The sequence below is a fragment of the Vitis riparia genome, chromosome 16 (genome assembly GCF_004353265.1).
Source record: "Vitis riparia cultivar Riparia Gloire de Montpellier isolate 1030 chromosome 16, EGFV_Vit.rip_1.0, whole genome shotgun sequence".
NCBI classification, from domain to species: Eukaryota; Viridiplantae; Streptophyta; class Magnoliopsida; order Vitales; family Vitaceae; genus Vitis; species Vitis riparia.
Window position 1 is genome coordinate 12657753 of NC_048446.1, and position 20785 is coordinate 12678537.

Genomic DNA, 20785 nt, shown 5'->3' on the forward strand with positions numbered 1-20785 from the left:
TCAAGGAACCAACCTAGAGTAGACTGTGCAAGTTGCAAAATAGACTGCAGTCAGCAAAATGGAAGGAATTATTCAAGTGCCACCTCAAAATCATCATAGCAGAAAATATAAAACAATGAGGAAATGATGTATTAAAAATTAATACAATGTCATGTTTGCTTAATTTTCTGTCATAGGGTGTGGAGGACAGGAGATGAAGCACTTGAATATGACTACATTCTACAAATGAACAGTGGAGGCATTTCAACTACCACTTGCCCAACCCCTTTGCCCGGTAATTTCAGAAACATTATACTTTTCCAAAACTTAATGCAGGTGAGATAGGCAACATGCATATATAAAACACAGGCTGATTTTACGACAATGGCTGCCCATCGAGATGGTATGATGGGAAAAATTACCCTCTATTTTCAGCAATAAAATTTCCTCTAGAAAAAGGCACTATTCTAAACTTACACGCCGGATCTTACATACAAGGTTGGCTGTTGGAAGATCAAGCTGATTTCCTGCATCTGATTTTACAAAATCCTTCAGCTGATCTCTTGGAGTTGAAAGGCATGAGTGGAATGTGGCCAGGATTGGAGGGATCGGCATTGATAAAGCAGAAAGCACATTACTCAAATACTCGATGTCAGCTGATAGCTGCTGTGCTCCACGATCTGTTATGTATTGAATCCCCCGCAATTGCTCCATGTAAAGAGCAGTAGCACCCTCAGCAACCTTCATTACAGAAGATAACATCATCAGATGAAGCATACACAAAATTTTCCACTTATTTGAGAAAATAAATAAGTGAATTTAATCGATCCATGTGTCTCAAGTGCCAAAATCGTGCACACAAGCTTGCTAGGGTAGGAAACATCTGATCATTCAAAACTAGAGTTGATTTCACTTGCACCTCCCGAGGTTTAGTGTAAATAAATCAAATCACCATGAGTTTCAAATTACTTTAATTAACACCCCTATAAATGTATTTCATCAATAAAATTTATTTTTCAATTGTTAGACACATGCACCTAAAATCTTTTTATTTAAATCTTTCTACAAAATAAATTTATAAAATGAATACATCTATACATCTATAGGGGTGCTAACCAACGAAATTAGAAATTATTGGTGACTTAATGTATTTACACTATACTTCAAGGGATGCGAGTAAAATTAACCCTTCAAAACTATTATCCCAACTTCAACAAGTGGGTTGTTGGGTGTCTAATTTTATTAGAAAACCAAATGCACAAAAAATTGAATGGTTCATGGCTTTTCATTTAAGGTACAGGTTGGTTACCTTGAACATCCATTCAGTTGCAAAGAACTGAGCTTCATCAGCATTGGGGTCACTGCTAGAAATGCCCTCAGCAAGTGGCTCCAACTGTTGAGGCAAAGTAAGAAGATATTCACCAACACTGGTCACATAGGCCTGAGGGTATGCACTGAAACTTGGAAGAGGAAAAGCGCTTGGTTCCTCTACAGCAGACCAGATGGGCAAACGGGATACATCACTGAGGCGCTGCCTTACTTTGGATATGAGGACATCATAAACAAGTTCATTCACTGTGTCTGCAAATGCTGCAACCCTCTGAGATGCAAGTGGAAGTGCATGAAACCGTGGGTCTTTAGACTGCATGAAAAAATGAAAATCTTGTTAGAACATAAAGTGTCAGAGAGAGAGAGAGAGAGAGCGCGTTAAGGCAGGCAGCCATTGATGAGCTAAAAGCAAAAAAACCGAAATTCAGCAGTATTACTGAAATATGATGAATGAACAAGTTCTTATTAAATGAAATTTAGGTAATCAACAACAGTAATTGCCTTAAAAAATCTTAAGCTCAGAATTCTTTCAACTTCAATTTTCTTGGACTGGTCTGTCGGTCATTGTCAACTGAACCAAGATATAATGGTAAAATCTTCCATATGAAAATTTTGGCACCTGAGTGACTACCCTTCAGTCCCCAGAGAAACTAAACATCAGTTACTGAGGTATTAGAAACTAAACCCAGAAAAAATAGACTAAATAAGACAAACAACCTATATTTTTATGTAGAAAATGAAAAGTGACTAAAAAATAATAGATATTAGCAGATTACAGCAACTTAATTGCATCAGGTCATTGTTAATTTTAACAATGAATGCGTGCTATATTCTATTATATTTTTAAGCTATCTTGTCAGCTTAGCTGGACAACAATTCAGGACCTAGCATAATGTGGGATGCATGTTTGCCCTTAGGTTACAGACGAGAATTGGTAACAGATGGCTTTCAGAATAAAGTTATGGCCCTTAAGCTTCCTTTTTCTTTTACTTTTTTTTTTCCCTTTATTTTTTCTTTTTTGTTTTGTTTATTTGTGTGTGTTATTTTTTTTAATTTTTATTTTTGCAAAGAAAAGAGATGAAATAAAAAAGGCCTAACAAAAAAAGGTGGTGCTCTCTATGTACATGGGGACTACCGATGACACAGAGAAGAACACTGACTACACAAAAAAAGGGCCAACAAAAAGAAGAAAAAAATCATCTAACAATAAAATACAATAATGAACAATTTGCCACCTCCAGAGATGCCCTTGACCACTCCATAAGGGACTTGATGAAACTTCTTTCAATTTTTGATAAATACATACTATATCGTGAAGAAAAAATTAAGAGAAAAGGAGAAGGTATACAGAAGTAAAGAGCTCTGAAAAATTATGTGTTCAAAAGAAAAGCCTTGAACACATTTTAAATAGAATCCTCAATAACTCCAAAAAGAGATGATTGAACCAAATTCTAAAGACCAAAGACTTTAATTACTGTTAAATTTAGCCCTTGAATAAAACCAATTCTAACCATCAATCAAAAACTACACAAGAATTAAAAGACTAAAATCCCTTACTATCACAGTGACAGAAGTATAAAACACAGCAGCATGAAAGAATACCCACCATTGTTTACCATACTACCAGAATATTTGGTAAGACTAAACTTTCTTGCCAAACAGCAGTGACTGCCTAACTCAAAACTAACAATTAAACTACCTAAGCATACTCTGAAATGGATTTTGATGCTTCCAATATAAAGAATATCCCCAAAGACCAATTTGCCTCTTTCCTACTAATATGATCAATGTTTTCGACAGTTTATTCTTTCATTTCTCTTTTCTTGGATTCAGAGTGTAGGATAAAACCATCAAGATTATGTCCATCTAAAAAATAGGACTTGGTGTTTCCACTGTCATATTAAGCAATACCTAATGTCCTATCTTCTAGTACTTGGTGTTTCTGCTGTCATATTCAGAAATACGTAATGTGTGTGTGTGTGTGTGTGTGTGTGTGTGTGTGTGTGAGAGAGAGAGAGAGAGAGAGAGAGAGAGAGAGAGAGATAAAACCATCAAGATTATGTCCAACTTAAAAATAGGACTTGGTGTTTCCACCATCATATTCAGCAATACCTAATGTCCTATCTTCTATTACTTGGAGTTTTTGCTGTCATATTCAGAAATACGTAATGTGTGTGTGTGTGTGTGTGTGTGTGTGTGAGAGAGAGAGAGAGAGAGAGAGCGGAAAAAGGAAATGCACAAATATTTTCATTCACCTGATCTAAAAGGTTAAAGAGTCTCCGAGCCTTCTCTGGAACATCAACCAGCCGCACAGATGCCACATCCAAGGCAGCCCTTCCAATCATAGACGATTCCCCATTCCCATCATCACTGGCTACATGTGACTGATTTTGGTCCAAATTTGAACCAAACACTGAAAGGGACAAACTTGTGCTCAGTCTAGCAAGAGTGGCCTTCAAGGAAGCTTCAAAGACTGCGGATCTGCTTGTTAAACAATCTGCAACTGTGAGGATCTGCAATGCACCTTGGACAATAGACCACTCTTCCTCATTTGACATCAAGTCTACTTTGCGTGCATTATGAGTTCCTTCTTTTCTGTCCGATACCATTTCCTTCTTTGTACCACCACCATCACCAGTATCTACTCCACATACAGCTCTTAATGATTTGAGGGTCTCTTGCAGGGTAGAGATGTACTGTAACATTATGTCATCTAGTGCTAGAATTAGTTCATCTATCTCAGAACCACCAGTAAAACTGATGCACCTCTCGACAGCCTCATCAAGGAACAGAATGACTTGGGGAATAGACTCCTCCATCCTTCTAACTGTTTCACTGAGTTCAATACCCTGGGCTCCCACACCACGCACAACGGCTCCTCTTAGATCTACACCAGCAATTTCAGAAGAAAGTATGACACGTTCCATCTGTCCATACCTAGAACACAGGTAAAATCATTGCTTATCTAAAGAAACACATACATGCCCCAATTAGTAATGATGAAAAAGAAAGAAATGCAGATTAAACATGAATTAGATGCAAGAACAGAAATAGTGACCTTATCCATCGCACAAGAAGTAATGTTTTAACTGATTCAGGATCCTTCCCAGTTCCCATACTGGCCATCCTTACCCTAATTGAACAGTTAGACAGTTTGTCTAACTGCAAGCCAGATATGTTCCTAAAAGAAGATTAAATTGCAGCACCAACAGCCAGACCATTGAAACAACTCAGCTCAACTGGTTCTCACAAACCAACTAGATCTCTGCATCTACAGTAAATGACCATAAAAACACTAGATTTTTTCTGGAATGGAAGGTCAAGGAGAGGATATGGAACATTTTCCAAAGAGCTTATGAGAGCCTAAAGCCACAGCTAGAATTAACTAATTAGCATGTGTGCACATGTGCATGCATGCTTGAACAAGCATAAACCACTTTCTTTGGAAGTGTAGGTTTGTTCCTGAAGGCTCACCTTGAAAGATTTAAGGAAATTACTCTAAACGTCAACCTTGAGGCTCATGTCATAGCACAAATCATATGCAAGGTCCAGCAGATGTAAGGTGAATGAGCCTCTTATTTTAATCAAGATTCTAATAAAAACAAAGTATTTACCAAAGAACTTGTACTTCAGGCGATCATGAGCAAAGAGATGTAAGTGAGGTTTCTCCTGAAATGACTAGTACCAGTAAAGAAGTTAGTCTAAAAGCTATGAAGGTCGTGGTTCACAAGGTCTCTAAAAGAGTTTTTATGCATCTTTAAACCTTTCCAAGCACATGCATTAGGTTAAGAGTTCTTTTTTCTTTTTCTTTTTCTTCCATTTTTGTTATTTATAGTTATATGTTGGACAACACAAAGGGGAATAAATATTGATGAAAAAAATGATGAGCTTTGAAATAAAGAACAAAGTTCCAAAATTCATGCCATCCTCACTCTCCTCTATTTTTTGTTTAAAAATTTTGTCATTCTCTATGATTCAACTTTGGCCTAGAAATCATAAATTTCAACCATAAGCATGATAACAAACCATCCAAATCCTAATATTTTTCATAAGTTGCCCATCTTTAGTTGATCCCAACATTGTCAACCAGGAAAAAATGAAAAACATAAGAATTTCAGTTTCACTGACTATGAGGACTGCCTCATACCATTGTTCTTTCTTGATGAGAAAACTATATTATTCAGTTAGAGATGAACATATCCATAATAAGGTTAAATCAATAATATCCCAGACACCATTTGTTACAAGATTTGAAAATAACATATTCTTGAACATGAAATGGTATGTATGACATGGATAAGCTAGCTCAAAAATCCAATGAAATGGTAGAAGTTTAAAGGAAATAAAGACTTGGATCTTATTGCGACATGTTAGGAATCTCTAACATAATTACCGAAATCTCTTTCTAGCAGAGAAACCCACTAATTGGAGCCCAATTATGGAAGTGACAGGAATCTTCTCTACAAAGTAGAGTAAATATCATCAAACTTTATGGACATTTTTAAAATTGTGTGGAGGAACGCATACATTCTTTTAGGAAGAATACATGTGCTCTTGCAGGAGGACATACTGGCTATTTTTTGGGTGGTACAGCCAGAGAGAAATGCTAGGGCTTTTTAGAATTGATGTAGATCCTTGGAATACTGGTGGAACTTGCTTTCTTCCCACTCTTTGGGTGTTGTTTTCATAATTTTCAGCAGACCACTGGTCATTGAGGCTCAGATCCTTGCTTTGTTGGAAGCATAACCATTGTGACTTTATTGGGCTACGACAGTATTTTGGTCGAGGGAAACTTGGCAATGACAATAGGTTGGGTCTTTCAAGGGAAGAGACGTCAGTGGAAATTAGACTCTTGGGTGTGCAAAACAATTGAATTGCACAGACCTTTTAGGCGCTTCATTTCTTGGAGTCCTCAGGAGGCCAACCATACTGCAGATAGATTGGGTAGATGAAGGGCCTTTCACTTTAGTATCCTTGTTAGGGGGTTTGCCACTTTGAGTTGTAGCTTCAAAGGTCTTTTTCTTTCTTTACCTTTTTCTTTTAAGTTGTTGTATCTCTATTTGAAGGATAGCTAATCCTTTCTGTTGTACTATTGCATTCATGTTCAATGAAATGAAATGTTTTTTTTTTTTCCTATTATTAAAAAAAATAAAAATCAGAAAGATGTTTCCCATGTTTTCCAGAATTTACATGGACTATCTTAACATTTGACATGCTTTGTTTTGTTTTACTAATGCTTTGTATCCATTTCCAAATTGTTTCTTGCTAGCTTTCTCAGTCATACATAAACTGTTTTCAGGTATCACATTTACCCCATTTTTTTTTTTTTTTTTTGAGTCACCCTTTTAACACTTCTGTTTACCATATGATCTCCAGATTGTCTCCCAAACTGAAATACAATCTGAATAAAAAAAAAACTGATTAAAATATCATTTTCCCAGTGGGCACTCACAAAATCTTCTAAATGTCCTAGACTGAATCCTAAAACTATGACCAGGATCAAGAAAAATGCCATGGGTTTAAGGAGACATATTTAACCTAAGCTTTTGCAGATTAAATAGAAAATAAGCAAAGTAACCCAAAACATTACTACTAGGACATACTAATGAGAAATTAACATTAAAATCTTCAGAACATTCACTAAGAAATCAAAAAAGTAAAATTTACAAATATTTAATTTCTTTTGCTTACCTCTGCTTAAATGATTCATAAGGAAGGTACACTGCCTTCAGTGTATCCAATAACACCGGAAGATTGGATTCTGAAAACAGATGCTGTACATTCCTTGCAAATGTTCCCGTCATATTGTGTAACTCAATCAGTGCCTCAAGATGCTTGCTCTGGATTTTGATACCTTTTTGCATATCCCCAGACAAGATATCTAGTATGCCTGAAGTTATAAACATGGAATTTTAAGCATAAAATGACTGAGAACTATTCCACAGTTTGAACAATCAAAAGGAACAGCAGTGGCATTCATAAACAAAAATTAACCATGGCTGAAAATTAAATTGCAAATCTTAGGCTTCTAAATCATCCAAAACTAGTTTGAGCAAAAGGTAAAAAATCCCACAGTTGGTCATTAAGGAAGGCCAGCATCAAAAATTGACTAGAAATTGAAACAAGACTTGAAACAAAATTAGTCCTCCCCCGAGGGACCATCTCAGAATGGAAAATGACAGCTCTGAAACAGGGATAGATGAAAGAACACATTCATTTTAGAGACTGGGTCTCTTCATATTCAAATTTGATCAGAATCTATTTATTTTATTCAGTATGCACTGATTTACTATTAATGAAAAGAAAGAAAAAATGTCATGCTTTTGTTCTTCATCCATGTAATTCATAGCCTGGTTTCCAGCTGTTTGCAGAACAAAATAGGAAGGAATCAATTGTTATAGGCCATTAAGCAATACAGGACTAGGGTTCTGCAAGGGTTGGACTGATAATGGATGCAAACTTCAGCATTTTACATTAATTGGCAGTTTGCAGCATGAAAGCTCAAGCCTGTATTTCCATCTCAGAAAGCCAAAGTTATCACCATACCCTGTAGTGGAACCCAAAGGAACCACTTGCACAATATCAGTGTCTAATCAACTATTTCCACAAATGCAAGAGAGCTGGCATGCTTTAGAAGCCTGAGATTTCCAACATCCAATCATGAATTTTAAGACCTAAATCAACAATTACTTTAATAAGAGCATAGAACAGCAATAATTGAGAAATGGGATGCTTTATAACCAATAGAGCATACAAACCAACATTTAATATCCACAAGTAAACCATCTTCAACAGGAAATTATGGAAGATATCTAAATGCAACCTTTAGCCAATGCCTTGGTTTCAGCAACAACATCCCCAGTTGCAAGATTGATCCGAGAGACAAAATTTGAACCAATAGTTGCTATTGTCTCAATTAGTAGCTTTGGGACAAGAGTTTTATAATCATCAGGAAAAGCGATCATACACCTGCACATAACAGTGTAAGCTAGCAATTTTAGGCACACAACTGAAAAATGCCAGTGCTTAATAATATCAGGTAATGCAAGCTGATTTTTCTTTTGCTTAATTTTCTTAAGGGGCAGGCCCAGGTTTTATATAGAGAACGAAAACCATTAAACAAGAAATTCACAAAATACTGCAAGAAATAAAAAATATTGTCACAAAATCTATTGGATGTGTTATCCTTGAATCAAATAATATACTCATGGAAGACATGGGATTTAATCCCTCAATAGATATAACAACATGTGGCTGAGACAAGAAGAAAAAATAAAAGCAGGTTATTTATACCAACCATCCACAGATAAGGAAGAAATAACTGAATACCTAGACCAGTGATGCCCCGTACTAAAAGCTGGTTTGAAATCCATCTTAATGCATTCTAAAGCATTTCTCATTTAAAATGGAGAATGATGCAGAATGGATGTTATTTGGGTTGCATCCTCATAAACCCACCTTTGCCTTCATCAATAAATACATGATGCAGTTCAAAAAGCACACAGGAAGCCTTTTTCTTAAAGACCAAATGATATGAAAAACATAAACTCGTCTCCATATGAAACTTGGGGATTTTGTACAACCCTTAAAATATGACTTGCTCAATTTCTTGCTTTCAACCAAATAAAAAACACAAGAAAACACATATTCAATTTTTTAGGTTGAAGGACCAAAAGTCATAGCAAAGTCATAAAATGCATTCAGACATTCCCCAAAGTCATAGCAACTTGATAATCACTTCAATAATGGAGCTCAAGGACCAAAAGGGAAAAATACAATCTGTCCCCAGGTCTGCACACCTGCTTTCTAGTTAACTACAGTATCAAAAACTTTAACATGAACCAATTTATATTTCTCGACATGGGAAAAGTCTTGGAACAACAAAAGCAATTTATCCCATTCCCAAATTGGCCTCAAATACAAAGGCATTGTCTTATATAATAGAAACAAACTTAACTTTCAGTAAAAGCTTCAGAACTACTTATTTCAGATATTTAATAAATGCTCATATCTCCAATAATACTATCAAGGATGTATTCAAGCTAAGATGCATATTGCCCCTCTTACAACTCTGAGTATGAAAGTTAGAAAATTGAAAGATTTGAACAATACCATTTCCATTCTTGTTCAAGATAGAGCAGCAATTCATCATAGAAACTTGGCAACCAACTGGAGAATGAAATTGTGGGCAAAATAGATTGGAAGTCACTGCTACTCAATAGCCTTTCTACTTCATTCTTCTCATTTGCAAGTTTATTAGTTTGCTGTTTGGAGTCAAAATCTTCCCAAAGTTGCCTTATGGGCTTTAGGTGAACTTTTGTATAATGTGCTTCTAGAGACTTAAACCTTCCGATCCGAATGAGAATTCCCTGCAAATCTTGAGCAACCTCAACCTATACAATAGTAATGGAAAGTATGAAGAAGCATATTAGAATGTATGAAATAAGCAAGGACTTTAATAATGGAACTACAAACAAGTGAAAGAAAAAAATATAGCAAAACAACGTTTTGAAAGAGAAATGTGACCTTGCGATTAGATAAAGCGTCTGTGAGACGAGGCTGAACCATTGAATCAAGCCTATCCTCCAAAACTTCGAGTTGTTTCCTAATGTTAGCAAATTCAGCAACCTGAAAGTGAAGTAAATAAACCAAACCATGAACTTAGTGACTATCAAACCGTACATGATATAAAGAAATTCAATGAAAAATATTACCTCCCCAACAGCAGACAAGCAGTGCCTCATGTTGGCCAAGGTTTCTGCAGCCTTAGGAAGATCACCACTAGCAAAGACATCCTCCACAGTAGAGCTTAATTGAGTTAGCCCAGCAGCATCCTGTTTTAAGGCAGGTAAGAGAAGTATACCCATAAAACATACAATCCTCAGCCAAACTGATAAAACCGATACATCTGATCAATCAAGATAATTAACATCTCTACCTGTAATGTCTCATAGGCAGCTTCCATTCTCTGCTTGACAATATCAACTTTAGCAAGGGCAGCTATAGATTCTGCTGAGGATCCCTCTGCCTACAGATGAGACCAAAACAGTTGTGAGAGAGAGAGAGAGTTCAACTCATCCATTTTAAATCAACACAAGGAGGTACAAAAGTGAGTCTTGAAACGACTGTCTTTCAAGCCATGCACTTGCATCTAGTGGCACCTTCTTCCAAAATGCGGAATACCAATAAACACTCAAGACTTATTTTCCAAAATCCCCAAATTAACTCCTTGCTAATCCCAAATTATACCAAATAACTACTGAATGACAACAAATTGTAAGTATTCTCTTAAAATTTATAGGTTCTCGAACAGATAAATTCTTTCTTCAATTTTCTCCAAATCATTGGCAAAACTTTCCCAGGTCACCTACAAATTCCTATTCTATAATTCTCTAATCCTGAATTTTTACTATACTAATTCTTAGAGCAATGTTCCAAATATATAGAGAGATGATGCAAATCACAGTTGCCAAAAATATCATTCACCCAACCTTAGACTCGGTTCGGATCTCGAGAAGTACAATAGAAGAAAGAAAAAAAAAATGATGAAGATTTTTCACCGCCAATTCACCGAGATCCAAAACAGTCTCTTAACCTCTAGTCCAGTCCTCCCTTAAAGAGCTTAGAAAACAAGTGGTGGAAACCAGGTTCTCGGCAACCAAACAAAAATAAAGGGGGGAAAAGAAGAAGGTACCTTCTTGAGCTTGAGGAGAATGGAGGAGACGGAGTGGCGAAGCGAAACGGCGTCGTCGCGGAGGCGGATGACATCGCGGGTGGCGCGGGGGACGCGGAGGAGGGCGGCAGCGCTCTGCTCCTCGAGGGAGGCGGCGATCTCCTCCGACATCATCTGAAGTTTCATCTCCAGATCCACCAACTGCTTCTCCAGAGTCTCCTGCGGGTGACGATTTTGGCACGCCGTGTTGATCCATTTCTTCGCATCGAATTTCTCCTCCGAGAATGCGCTCAAGTCTATCATCATCCTCTACCTCCTCTTCTTCCTCTATGACTCTCGAGTCATGGATCTCTCTTGTGAATCAGTACTTTCGTTTTTGAAAAACAAGATTGTGTTTTTCAAAACAGTTATTTGTTTTCAGTAATACTAGGCTTGATCCTGATATTATATATAAATTTTTAATTATTTAATAAAAATTATAAAATATTAATTTAATAAAAATAAAAATTTTAAACTTTTAATTATTTTAGGTGTTTGTATTTAAAATAATATTATACTATCATGATAATTCTATGCATTTATTTATTATATAACTTTAATATTTTATTATAGAATTTTGTTTAACTTTAATATATTTATTATGATAATTTAACTTTATGGATACTATAATAAATGGTAAGGTTGAACTGAATTTGATTTAGAATTATATTTATGTGAAATGGTTTTGCTTTTGGTTTTGCCTTTTTTTTTTTAAACACAAATTTATATTTATCAAATTAAATAATAATAAAATATTAACAAATTTATATTTGAAAGAGAAAAAAATATAAATATATATTCTTTAAAACAAAGAACATACATGATTTTCTTATTCCCTTTGGACAATATTAACAAAATTCTATGTAATCCTTTTTTCTTTTCTTTTATATTTATATAGAAATATGGATAAAAATAGATTAATTTCAAATGCAAATAATTATTTTTATTTAAATTTTAAGTTTTTATTTTTAAATTTAAAACTTAAATATTTTCTAATTATGCATGTGTCATTGGGATCCACTCCTTCGTTTGGTGTTTATAATAAATAATACTATAATAAATAAAAAGAGAAAAGAAAAAGGATTATGTAGAATTTTGTTAACGTTGTCTAAAGGGAATAAGAAAATCACATATATTCAAAACCATTTCACATAAATGTAATTCCTAATCAAATTCAGTTCAACCTTACTAAGGCAAGGATTTGGATTTGGAAAGAAAAGGAAAATGACAAATGACTTAAAAAATGAATGTCTTGTAGCTAATTTTCATCATTTCTTTCTTTTCACTCCTCATTTCCAAATTTAGCTTAAAAAAAAAGTCCATACATAGCCTTTTTAGCAAGTTAACCAAATTGACAATATTTCAAAAAGATACAAATTTATCCTGGGATAACTGTTTTGGACCCAACAAATGCTTCAATCCTTTTCCAATCTCGATCAAACCTATGTAAAAAGAACACAAAACAAAAAAACAAAAAATCAGAATGCATTATTTTCCTACAGTATGAAATGAAACAAAAAGTCATTTTATAACAAAGCTAAATAAACAAAACTCTAACTAAAAAACCTCAAATTTTAGTTTAGTCTCACCCAAAATCCCCCAATAATAAGTTATTTCTTGAGGAATTATGATTGGACTTAGGGATCCATGGAAATTACTAAATTCAGATGTTAAATTAAATAAATCTACAATCTAATGCAACTGATAATCGTAACTTATCATAAAAGAGACTAAAATCATCTGTTAAAAAAAAAAAAACAACCAAGAAATGGAAGGTCTTTTCAAAAACCCACTTTGGGAAACCAAAGTAAAATGACAAAAATAGAAACCTCATTAGAAAAACAGAAATAAAAAGATTAACCAATTAAGAAAATGTTCAATTTGATGATATTTAATAGAATTACCAATCTCAATTCCTCATTTGGTTGTGGAGAAAATGCAAGAAAATAGAACTAAACGAAAGAAAAGAGAAACAAGCCCTAAAAAACAATAAATCCACCCCACTCAACTAATCGATTGACTTGACTAAACATTTTTCCTAACCTTTCCCCAAAATCAAGAAACAAAACACACACACAATTCTTCAATCCCCCCCTCCCCCCGAATCTTCTCATAAACTAAATAGAACCCCAAAATAAAGTAATCGGGAGCAACATACAATTGTAAAGCTTCGAGAAACTTATCGTGCTCTTGCTTGGTCCAATTCTCTTTGGCCTTGGTAATTGTGGTACCCTCTATGTAAGGTTGTCCTAAAGTTCACCACTCTCTCACGACCGTTTGGCTAGGGAGCCATTTGAGAAACAGCCCTCAGCTGGATGGCCCTACATCCCTTAGGCTGGGTGACTGATCTGTCTCAAAGGAGGTCAGACGAATAAATCCTACAAGGATACAACATGGCTAAAGCTTGACCGTCTATCATGCATTTACACACCCATTAATGCACAGATTGTGTGCCTGACATGCTCCATATTAACTATAGCCGTTATGGGAAACATTTCATTCTTAGCGACTCATCATGGCAAGACAACCGCTATGCATTGACAATCAATGCCATCAGATCGCACAATTAAACGCAATTAAGGTGCTATTAAGACACCTGGAAAGACGTTACACTACAAAATGTATAAATAACCATGTGGACTCCACAAATGGTAAAAAGGTTTTTTTTTTCTATAAAAGACTTTGACTTGCTTAAACCACTTACTAACTTTAGCATCGAAAGGGTGTGCTCGAACAAACCATCCAGACAACTTTTGTGCAAGGATTATAACCGTCCGCATTTTGAGGAACTTAGACGAAACTATTGGTTGTTTCCTTTATCCAACTCGTGGCAGCTATGCGAGACTACCCACTTGGATTGTGCAACAACATTGGCATCATCTGTGGGAATATCGAACCAAAAGCATATTAGCATGATGACCAATACATTTAATGCATCCCAATAAGCCATTGTGGCCAACCAATTCCAAGCTTGGCAAGCCCGAATTGAAAGAAATCAAGAAGAAAATGAGCGTCAAATGCAGTCACTACTTCAGCAAGCCAAACAACCAAAACAGGAAATTAGGAGTTGCGAGCTTAGATGGCCGAAAAGCGTCGCTCGTATAGCCATCGCACCTTTCCTCAACCAACCAACTTTGATTAGAGTCATAACCAAACGACATGCTCATCTCGATGACACGTAGAGCCATTTCACCAAATGCATGATGAAAACTTTTCCTCTAGTAGCTTTCCTACTTAGCTCGAACAAGCTTATGCCTCAATCGGCCAGTCCCACCCCGATGAGGCTGCTAGCTCTAGCAAAGAAAAGTAGAAAATGAGATAGTGACTGGGCTCCTGCCTATCAGACACCATGAGGGCCCGCCTAGGGCCCCAAGACCAACAAGCTTAGGCATTCCTGTGCATATCCGACACTTTGAAGGCCCTATTGGCCAACCAAAACAAGATGTATCACCAAGCTTCCACCATTCATAGCCAGAGCTACCAGCTATGTCTAAACCCACAAGAAAGACACCCTTAAGCTCTATCAGTCAACAGTTGGATGATATGTTTTCCACACCATTCGACCCTCATATCATTAGCTATGACTTTCCTAGAGGTTTCCTAGTGCCCAAGTTCACCATGTACAATGGTACAAATGCCCCATTTGATCATCTATTGCACTATTGGCAATTGATGACATTGGACATTGGGAACGAAGTGTTACTTTACAAGGTTTTTCCTGTCAACCTCCACGGTTCGGCCTCATCATGATTTCATCACCTCCCTCAGAACTCTATCAATTTATTTCGTGATATTTCTAAGGCATTTTTCAGCCACTACTTATGTTCTGCAAGTTAAAAGCATAATGTAAACACTTAGCAGAACATTAAGATGCAAAAGAACGAACCGTTAAGGGACTTCATGAAGCGATTTAGATAGGTGGTACTTTAGGTGGAGTCAAACAGCATAGATGTCATTCTTCAGATTTTCAAGCGAAGTATAAGCCCCGATACTCCGTTCTTTAAGTCTCTCGCCCAAAAGTCACCTGCCTCAATGGACGATTTGTTCAGACAGGCGGACAAGTATGTTATGCTCAAGGATGATGTTCGAGCCTCATCTCAGCAAGTTTTGGTCATGAATCAGCCAACAAAAAATAGCAAAGCTGGAAGCTCAAAGCCCTCAAACAACAAATCCAAATAAGGGTGATGGAAGCAGGACAAACGGTTTTCAAAGGCTCACGACACACTAAGGCGCAAAGTAGTCCTGGAGCCTGAGGCGCAAGGTGCACCTAAGGCACGGGCTTTAGTGAAGTGAGTTGCACCCTAATTTACATATATATTTTTGTATAATATAATCAAATTTAAGAATCATTTATTTGTCTTAAACACATAAATCAAAATATCATCCAAAACTTCAATTTAATCAACAAAAAACATAAAAATAAAGAACTTCAAGCATAAAAACAAATCCAAATCCATATTACTAATAACCTAATACATATCCAAATCCAAAGTTTCCAAACCAAAACATGAAATTTGTCCACAATTCAAAAACATCATTAAAAAACACTTAAATAACAAATTTTTCCACAACAAGCAATCATCACTCCTCTAAATCAACAAAATCATCATCATCATCATTTCCATCATCACATTTGTAGCCTTCCCCATCTTCTTTATCTGCCGAATCAACCATGTTTCCATCTTCATCTTCATCTATTAGTGAATGAGAAGACAAAGTTCTAGAATTTAAAGCTATCCCCCTCATTGGTGGTATTATGATTGAGCTTGCTCTAGCTCTAGCTCTAGCTCTAGTATCAAACCTGGCCTCCTCAGCTCCAGTAGCTCTAGCAACATCACCCTATGTCAAATTATCATCATCAAATACAAAATCATCTTGTACACCTCCATGAGAATCCTCATATTCCATTCTTCCTATCAATCATTCATTGCTATCATCTATATCTTTCTAGGAAATTTGGTCAATGGTGTTACGTTCATTGTATATTCTCTTCAAGGCTCGATTATACTTAATGTATACCAAATCATTCAAGCGTTAATGATCTAACATATTTCTCATCTTGTTATGAATCTGCAAAAATTCATAAGCTCATAAATATATTTTAGTTTTAACTTTTAAGTTACATTCAAGACTCTATTAAACTATTACTTGTAATTATTTTGGTCACTTACATTTTCAAAGATGCTCCAATTATGTTCACAACCCAATGCACTGCATATTAAGTTGAGGACTTTCATTGCAAACCTTTGCAAATTTGGAGCTGAAGCTGCATATGCAGACCATCATTCAGTTGTAGTATAAATATTAACAATTTAGTGAAACAATTCACCTATTTTAGAAAAAAAATACAATATAATAATTTAAATAAACAAAACTAAATAACTAGCTTGGTGCTATAGTCTTCCTTGTCCTAACAGCTAACTCATTCCCAAATAGTCCTTGGGCATTTGTGAACAAACTCACTTTGACCACAACTTTTTCTTGCTTAGCAGGGTATCTTGTTAGCCTTAAGATGCATTTATACAAATTACTCATAATCTTTGCATCATGCTCTATTTCTGATTTATCATAGAAGAATTTCAGGTTCAAAAAATACTTTGTTGCATACAAAAGGCAATGAAGCTGAATCTCCCATCTCTTATCAATGATGTTTAAGATTTCTTTGTACTTCTCTTCATTTCCATTAAAACTTCTCACAATTGTATCCTTAGCTCTATTCATGGCTTCATAGATGTATCCCATAGGAGCTTTTTTTTTCACCATCAACCAAACGAAGCACACGAACTAGGGGACCCGAAACCTTTAAGCAAAGCACAATAGTGTTCCAAAATGAAGGCATTAGAACTATGTTGGCTATAGTCTTCCCCTTCTACTCTTTTGCCCATTTACTATCTGACCAATTTGAAACATCTTCTTCAAGTTTTTTTTTTTTTTTGTTCATGCAATCGTGATAATGTGATAAAAGCAGTTGCAAACTGAGTCTTAGTAGGCCCAAGCAATTCATTTTGTCCATTAAATCACCTCATCATGTTGAGTAGCCCTGAGCGATTATAAATATACCTATTTAGTGATAGCCCCCTCTAATGTCCTCTTGATGTTTGGTAGCTTTCCAATATCTTCCAATATCAAGTCAAGACAATGTGTGGCACATGGTGTCCAATACAAATATGGGTGCTTTAATTCTAACAACCTCCCTATGTGACATTGTAGATAATAAATTTACATAAGTTCTCAAGACAAATAATTCAAATTTTAAAAGTAAATAAAAATTCACGAAATAGTATTTATTATTTGCCATCACATAACTTGAGTGATTATCTGCTATAACTTGAATAACATTCTCCTTACCAACTTGCTCTACTGTGGACCCGCATTTTTCACGTGCGTCCCCACTCAATCGGCGAGACTCGCTTTTATTGGTGAGAAATTAGTTTTGGAAAAGTCGGAGTCGCCACTTATTTTATTTTATTTTAAAGAGAAAATAAAATAAGAAATAAAACCCTAAAAAAGATGACTCCATAATTTTTGGAAAAATGTGTCTTTGAAAAACCCAAGTCTAAGTCCGGGGATCAAGTTACCTATTGGGAAGGCACCTTTAAAAGGTAGCATCCCTCTAAGCCCTATAAAGGTCTCTACTGACTAAGTTGAGGGAAACGTGACAATTAAATGGTTGATCATGGATACCTAGGTAAGCTAGGTGATTTAAAAAAATAGTATGTCAAGCAAGAAAGTCTGATCATAAGAGAGAGTCAAAGTGTGTACCTGAACAACTTCTTAAGCGCTATCATGAAACATAAAAAGTTAGTTATAGAAATATATCATGCAACATGTGTTTTATCCAAGCAAATCAAGTGTACACCTAAGCACCCAAGAATCACATCAAGTATGGATATAGTTATCAATGGCATACATGTCCATAGAATTCTCAAGGGTAGGCGTGGAGGAGCGTACCTGGATAGCAAGCTAGTACTCCTCTATGGGAAACAAAGTTAGCCAAATAACATATTCAAAATAATCTCATATATATCATAAAGAGAAAACACAATCAATTATCAAACAAACATCCTATTTGAATTAATATCAGAGATGGTGTCTAGAATGTTGGATCTCTCACCAAGATCCAAATTGCTTTTGCACGAATTGATTCAATCAGTCTCATTATTTGGAACCATGAAGTCTATTCGTGCTTGTTGGAAAAAAAAAAAAAAAAAACCAAGAAAACCGTGAAAATTAGTTGAAAATATAAAATAGTGAAAATGCATGCCTGGAGGAAAGTGGCAGCATATTTATTAAAATCCAGATTTTAGTGACTAGAAGGGCTCTAAAGATGGATTTTTCAAAGCTGGAAATGTTTAGTTGAAAAATGATTTAAAAATTCAATTTAAAATAGTAAATTCCCAATCAAATAAGCAAAAGGATGAGGAGGTGTGTGTAGCAAGATAGATATGATGGAGTGGAGTTTGGGAGGTTTAGCTGTAGTTGGATTGTTGATGGTTGTGTGAAGAGACCTTTGTACATTGTTGGCATGTTTGGAGAAGAACTAGCCATATTCATTTCAGAGCACGTGCTCACTTGCTGCCACTCATTCTCAAGTTTCAAATCTTCACTCAGAAGTTCATCTGATTCATCAATTTTCTCATAGTTCACTTCTAGATTTTTCTATAGTTCAAAATCTGAGTTTTCCAGCTCATCACGAACTTCATCTTTTGCCTTTTCAGTAGTACTAACTGATCATCTTTAGCTCGCATGGGGAAGTTCACTAATGTAGCTTTTCAAATAAATACGCGGACTATTACAATGTCTCCAAGCTGTATGTGTGTGGTGCCCCTTCTGAATTTTGGCAAGTGCTTTAAAGCTTTTTTTCTTCTAAAACGAGTTCCAATGCTAAGTGGTCCAGAGGTTGGATTAGTTCTCTCTGTAAGGATGCAGGAGCATGTCTTGAAGTTGTATCTTCTACAGTTCGTACAAATGTTTCAGGTGAGTTCACAATCTCCTCTTCCAAATTTTGGCGAGGATGTTGAAACTTCTTATCTTCTAAATCTGGTTCTGGAACTAAGTAATCTAGAGGTGGGATTAGTTGTCCATCTAATGATACAGGAGTAGGAGGAGGGGCATGTCTTAAAGTCACATCTTCAACAGTTTGTACGGGTAAGAACAGATTCAAACCAAGCAGCACCATTTCTCCCTTTGAAGTTAATAAGACATGATCAGGCCCCTCTAAACTAAACTTGGCTATGAGGGATCTACTGCTGGTTTAGGACTCTCTAATTTCTTTCTAGCTGACTACAATGCGAACTCTAAGACTAAAGGTTCACTTGAAAATTCTTTTGGATTAGATTTTGAAGGAGCATACAAAATTTCTTGTTTTATACGATTCAGAGTATGAATTTGCGGAATCCATTGAGAAATCAGTGGTGTAAGCCACGAGATTCTGGTTAGTATGCAATATAATCATGGGTTTTCCACTTGAGCGATTCACTTCCAAGAAACGAGCAACAAGTTTGCTACCTTGATTCAGCATCTGAGTGAGTAGTATTGTGTCTATTGGATGAGTAAAACTCTGCCACAAATAGGTGGAATCGCGGCTCGCAAGCACAAGTGTAGACCCTGAATTTTGTCCTCCTATCACATGTCCTATTAGATACTTGTTCGATACTTTACAGTAGTTCCTTGGTGGCCCATAGCTACTCATACTACTTATCTTTTTTCGAGCCACCTCGGAGACTTTGGTTGAGGGATTTATCTAACCCCGTTGTGACTCTTGGTAGCCCTAATTTAGACTTAGGCCTACTTAGGCACCCTAGACCCATTTAGATACACTTGGCCCATTAGGCATCACCTTAGACCCATTTAGATGCACTTGGCACCTTCTAGCTTGCACACATTCACCCTAGGTTACTTAGACAATCTTTCAGAATATGTCACTTGGACACTTCTTTTGGCATAGCCCACTTAGTCGTGTTCTTGATTTTGGTTACTTCCTTTTCTGAGATAGGATGAGTATTGGCTTGACTATTTATTGCATGAAATGAATTTTTATTTTTTATTTTTGAGAGTTTGAGTTTGACATTTAAATTATTATAATTCGTTGCATTACTTTAGTTTCTTGATTTTTTCTAATTGCATATGTCTGATATTTATTTTTATACCCTTATCAATTTATTTGTTTATTTACTCACTTATTCATTTATTATTTAATTCCATGAATTGACATTTTGGATTTTTGTGGCTATGAGATTTGATTTTCTATTTTATTTCATTCTATTTCTAATTACATGATTTCTTATTTCAACTTTATTTTTAATTTTGCATGAGACTTGGAGCCATCAAGTAGAGGAGATCATGACCAAATAGGGAAACTTGGAAGGAATCCGAGCTGCATATAGAAAGTGGGTACATCACAGCTTTAAGAACGAATCTGAGCTGCACATGATTTGCTTTAAGAAGGAATCTGGGCTGCATATAGAAAGTGGGCAGATCACGACTTTAAGAAGGAATCCAGGCTGCATATGATTTGCTTGAAGAAAGAATTAGGGCTGCATATAGAAAGTGGGCAGATCACGACTTTAAGAAGGAATTCGGGCTGCATATGATTTGCTTGAAGAAAGAATCCGGGCTGCATATAGAAAGTGGGTAGATCACGGCTAAGGCACATCCAGGAGCATATGGAAAGAAGATTAAAGGGGATTTGATCACTTACCAAACAAGATACGACTGCATCCTTGGGGAAATCTCCAAGTGAGCCACACATAATGGACTTCCCAT

The 20785-nt window shown here is 35.9% G+C and overlaps 1 protein-coding gene across 1 annotated transcript; it reads right to left on the bottom strand.

Annotated features, from left to right (window-relative positions):
- Window positions 1-106: 106 nt before the first annotated feature.
- On the bottom strand, window positions 107-11382 carry LOC117933760 (conserved oligomeric Golgi complex subunit 7). The gene is made up of 10 exons (XM_034855280.1): window positions 11003-11382; window positions 10247-10336; window positions 10023-10142; window positions 9835-9936; window positions 9421-9701; window positions 8132-8277; window positions 7000-7198; window positions 3564-4245; window positions 1289-1621; window positions 107-720 (listed from the first exon to the last, which is right to left on the bottom strand). The coding sequence occupies exons 1-10, from the start codon at window positions 11285-11287 to the stop codon at window positions 442-444; spliced, it is 2517 nt and encodes an 838-aa protein (XP_034711171.1). The 5' UTR covers window positions 11288-11382; the 3' UTR covers window positions 107-441.
- Between the last annotated feature and the right edge of the window lie 9403 nt (window positions 11383-20785).

What these genes read in the sequence shown, in the direction of transcription:
- LOC117933760 (XM_034855280.1), bottom strand. Translation starts at nt 11,287, where the DNA reads ATGATGATAGACTTGAGCGCATTCTCGGAGGAGAAATTCGATGCGAAG. An exon ending in TTCTCCTCAAGCTCAAGAAG is followed by an intron (nt 10,337 to 11,002) that starts GTACCTTCTTCT and finishes TCTCATCTGTAG; the next exon opens with GCAGAGGGATCCTCAGCAGA. An exon ending in AACCAAGGCATTGGCTAAAG is followed by an intron (nt 7,199 to 8,131) that starts GTTGCATTTAGA and finishes TTATAACTTCAG; the next exon opens with GCATACTAGATATCTTGTCT.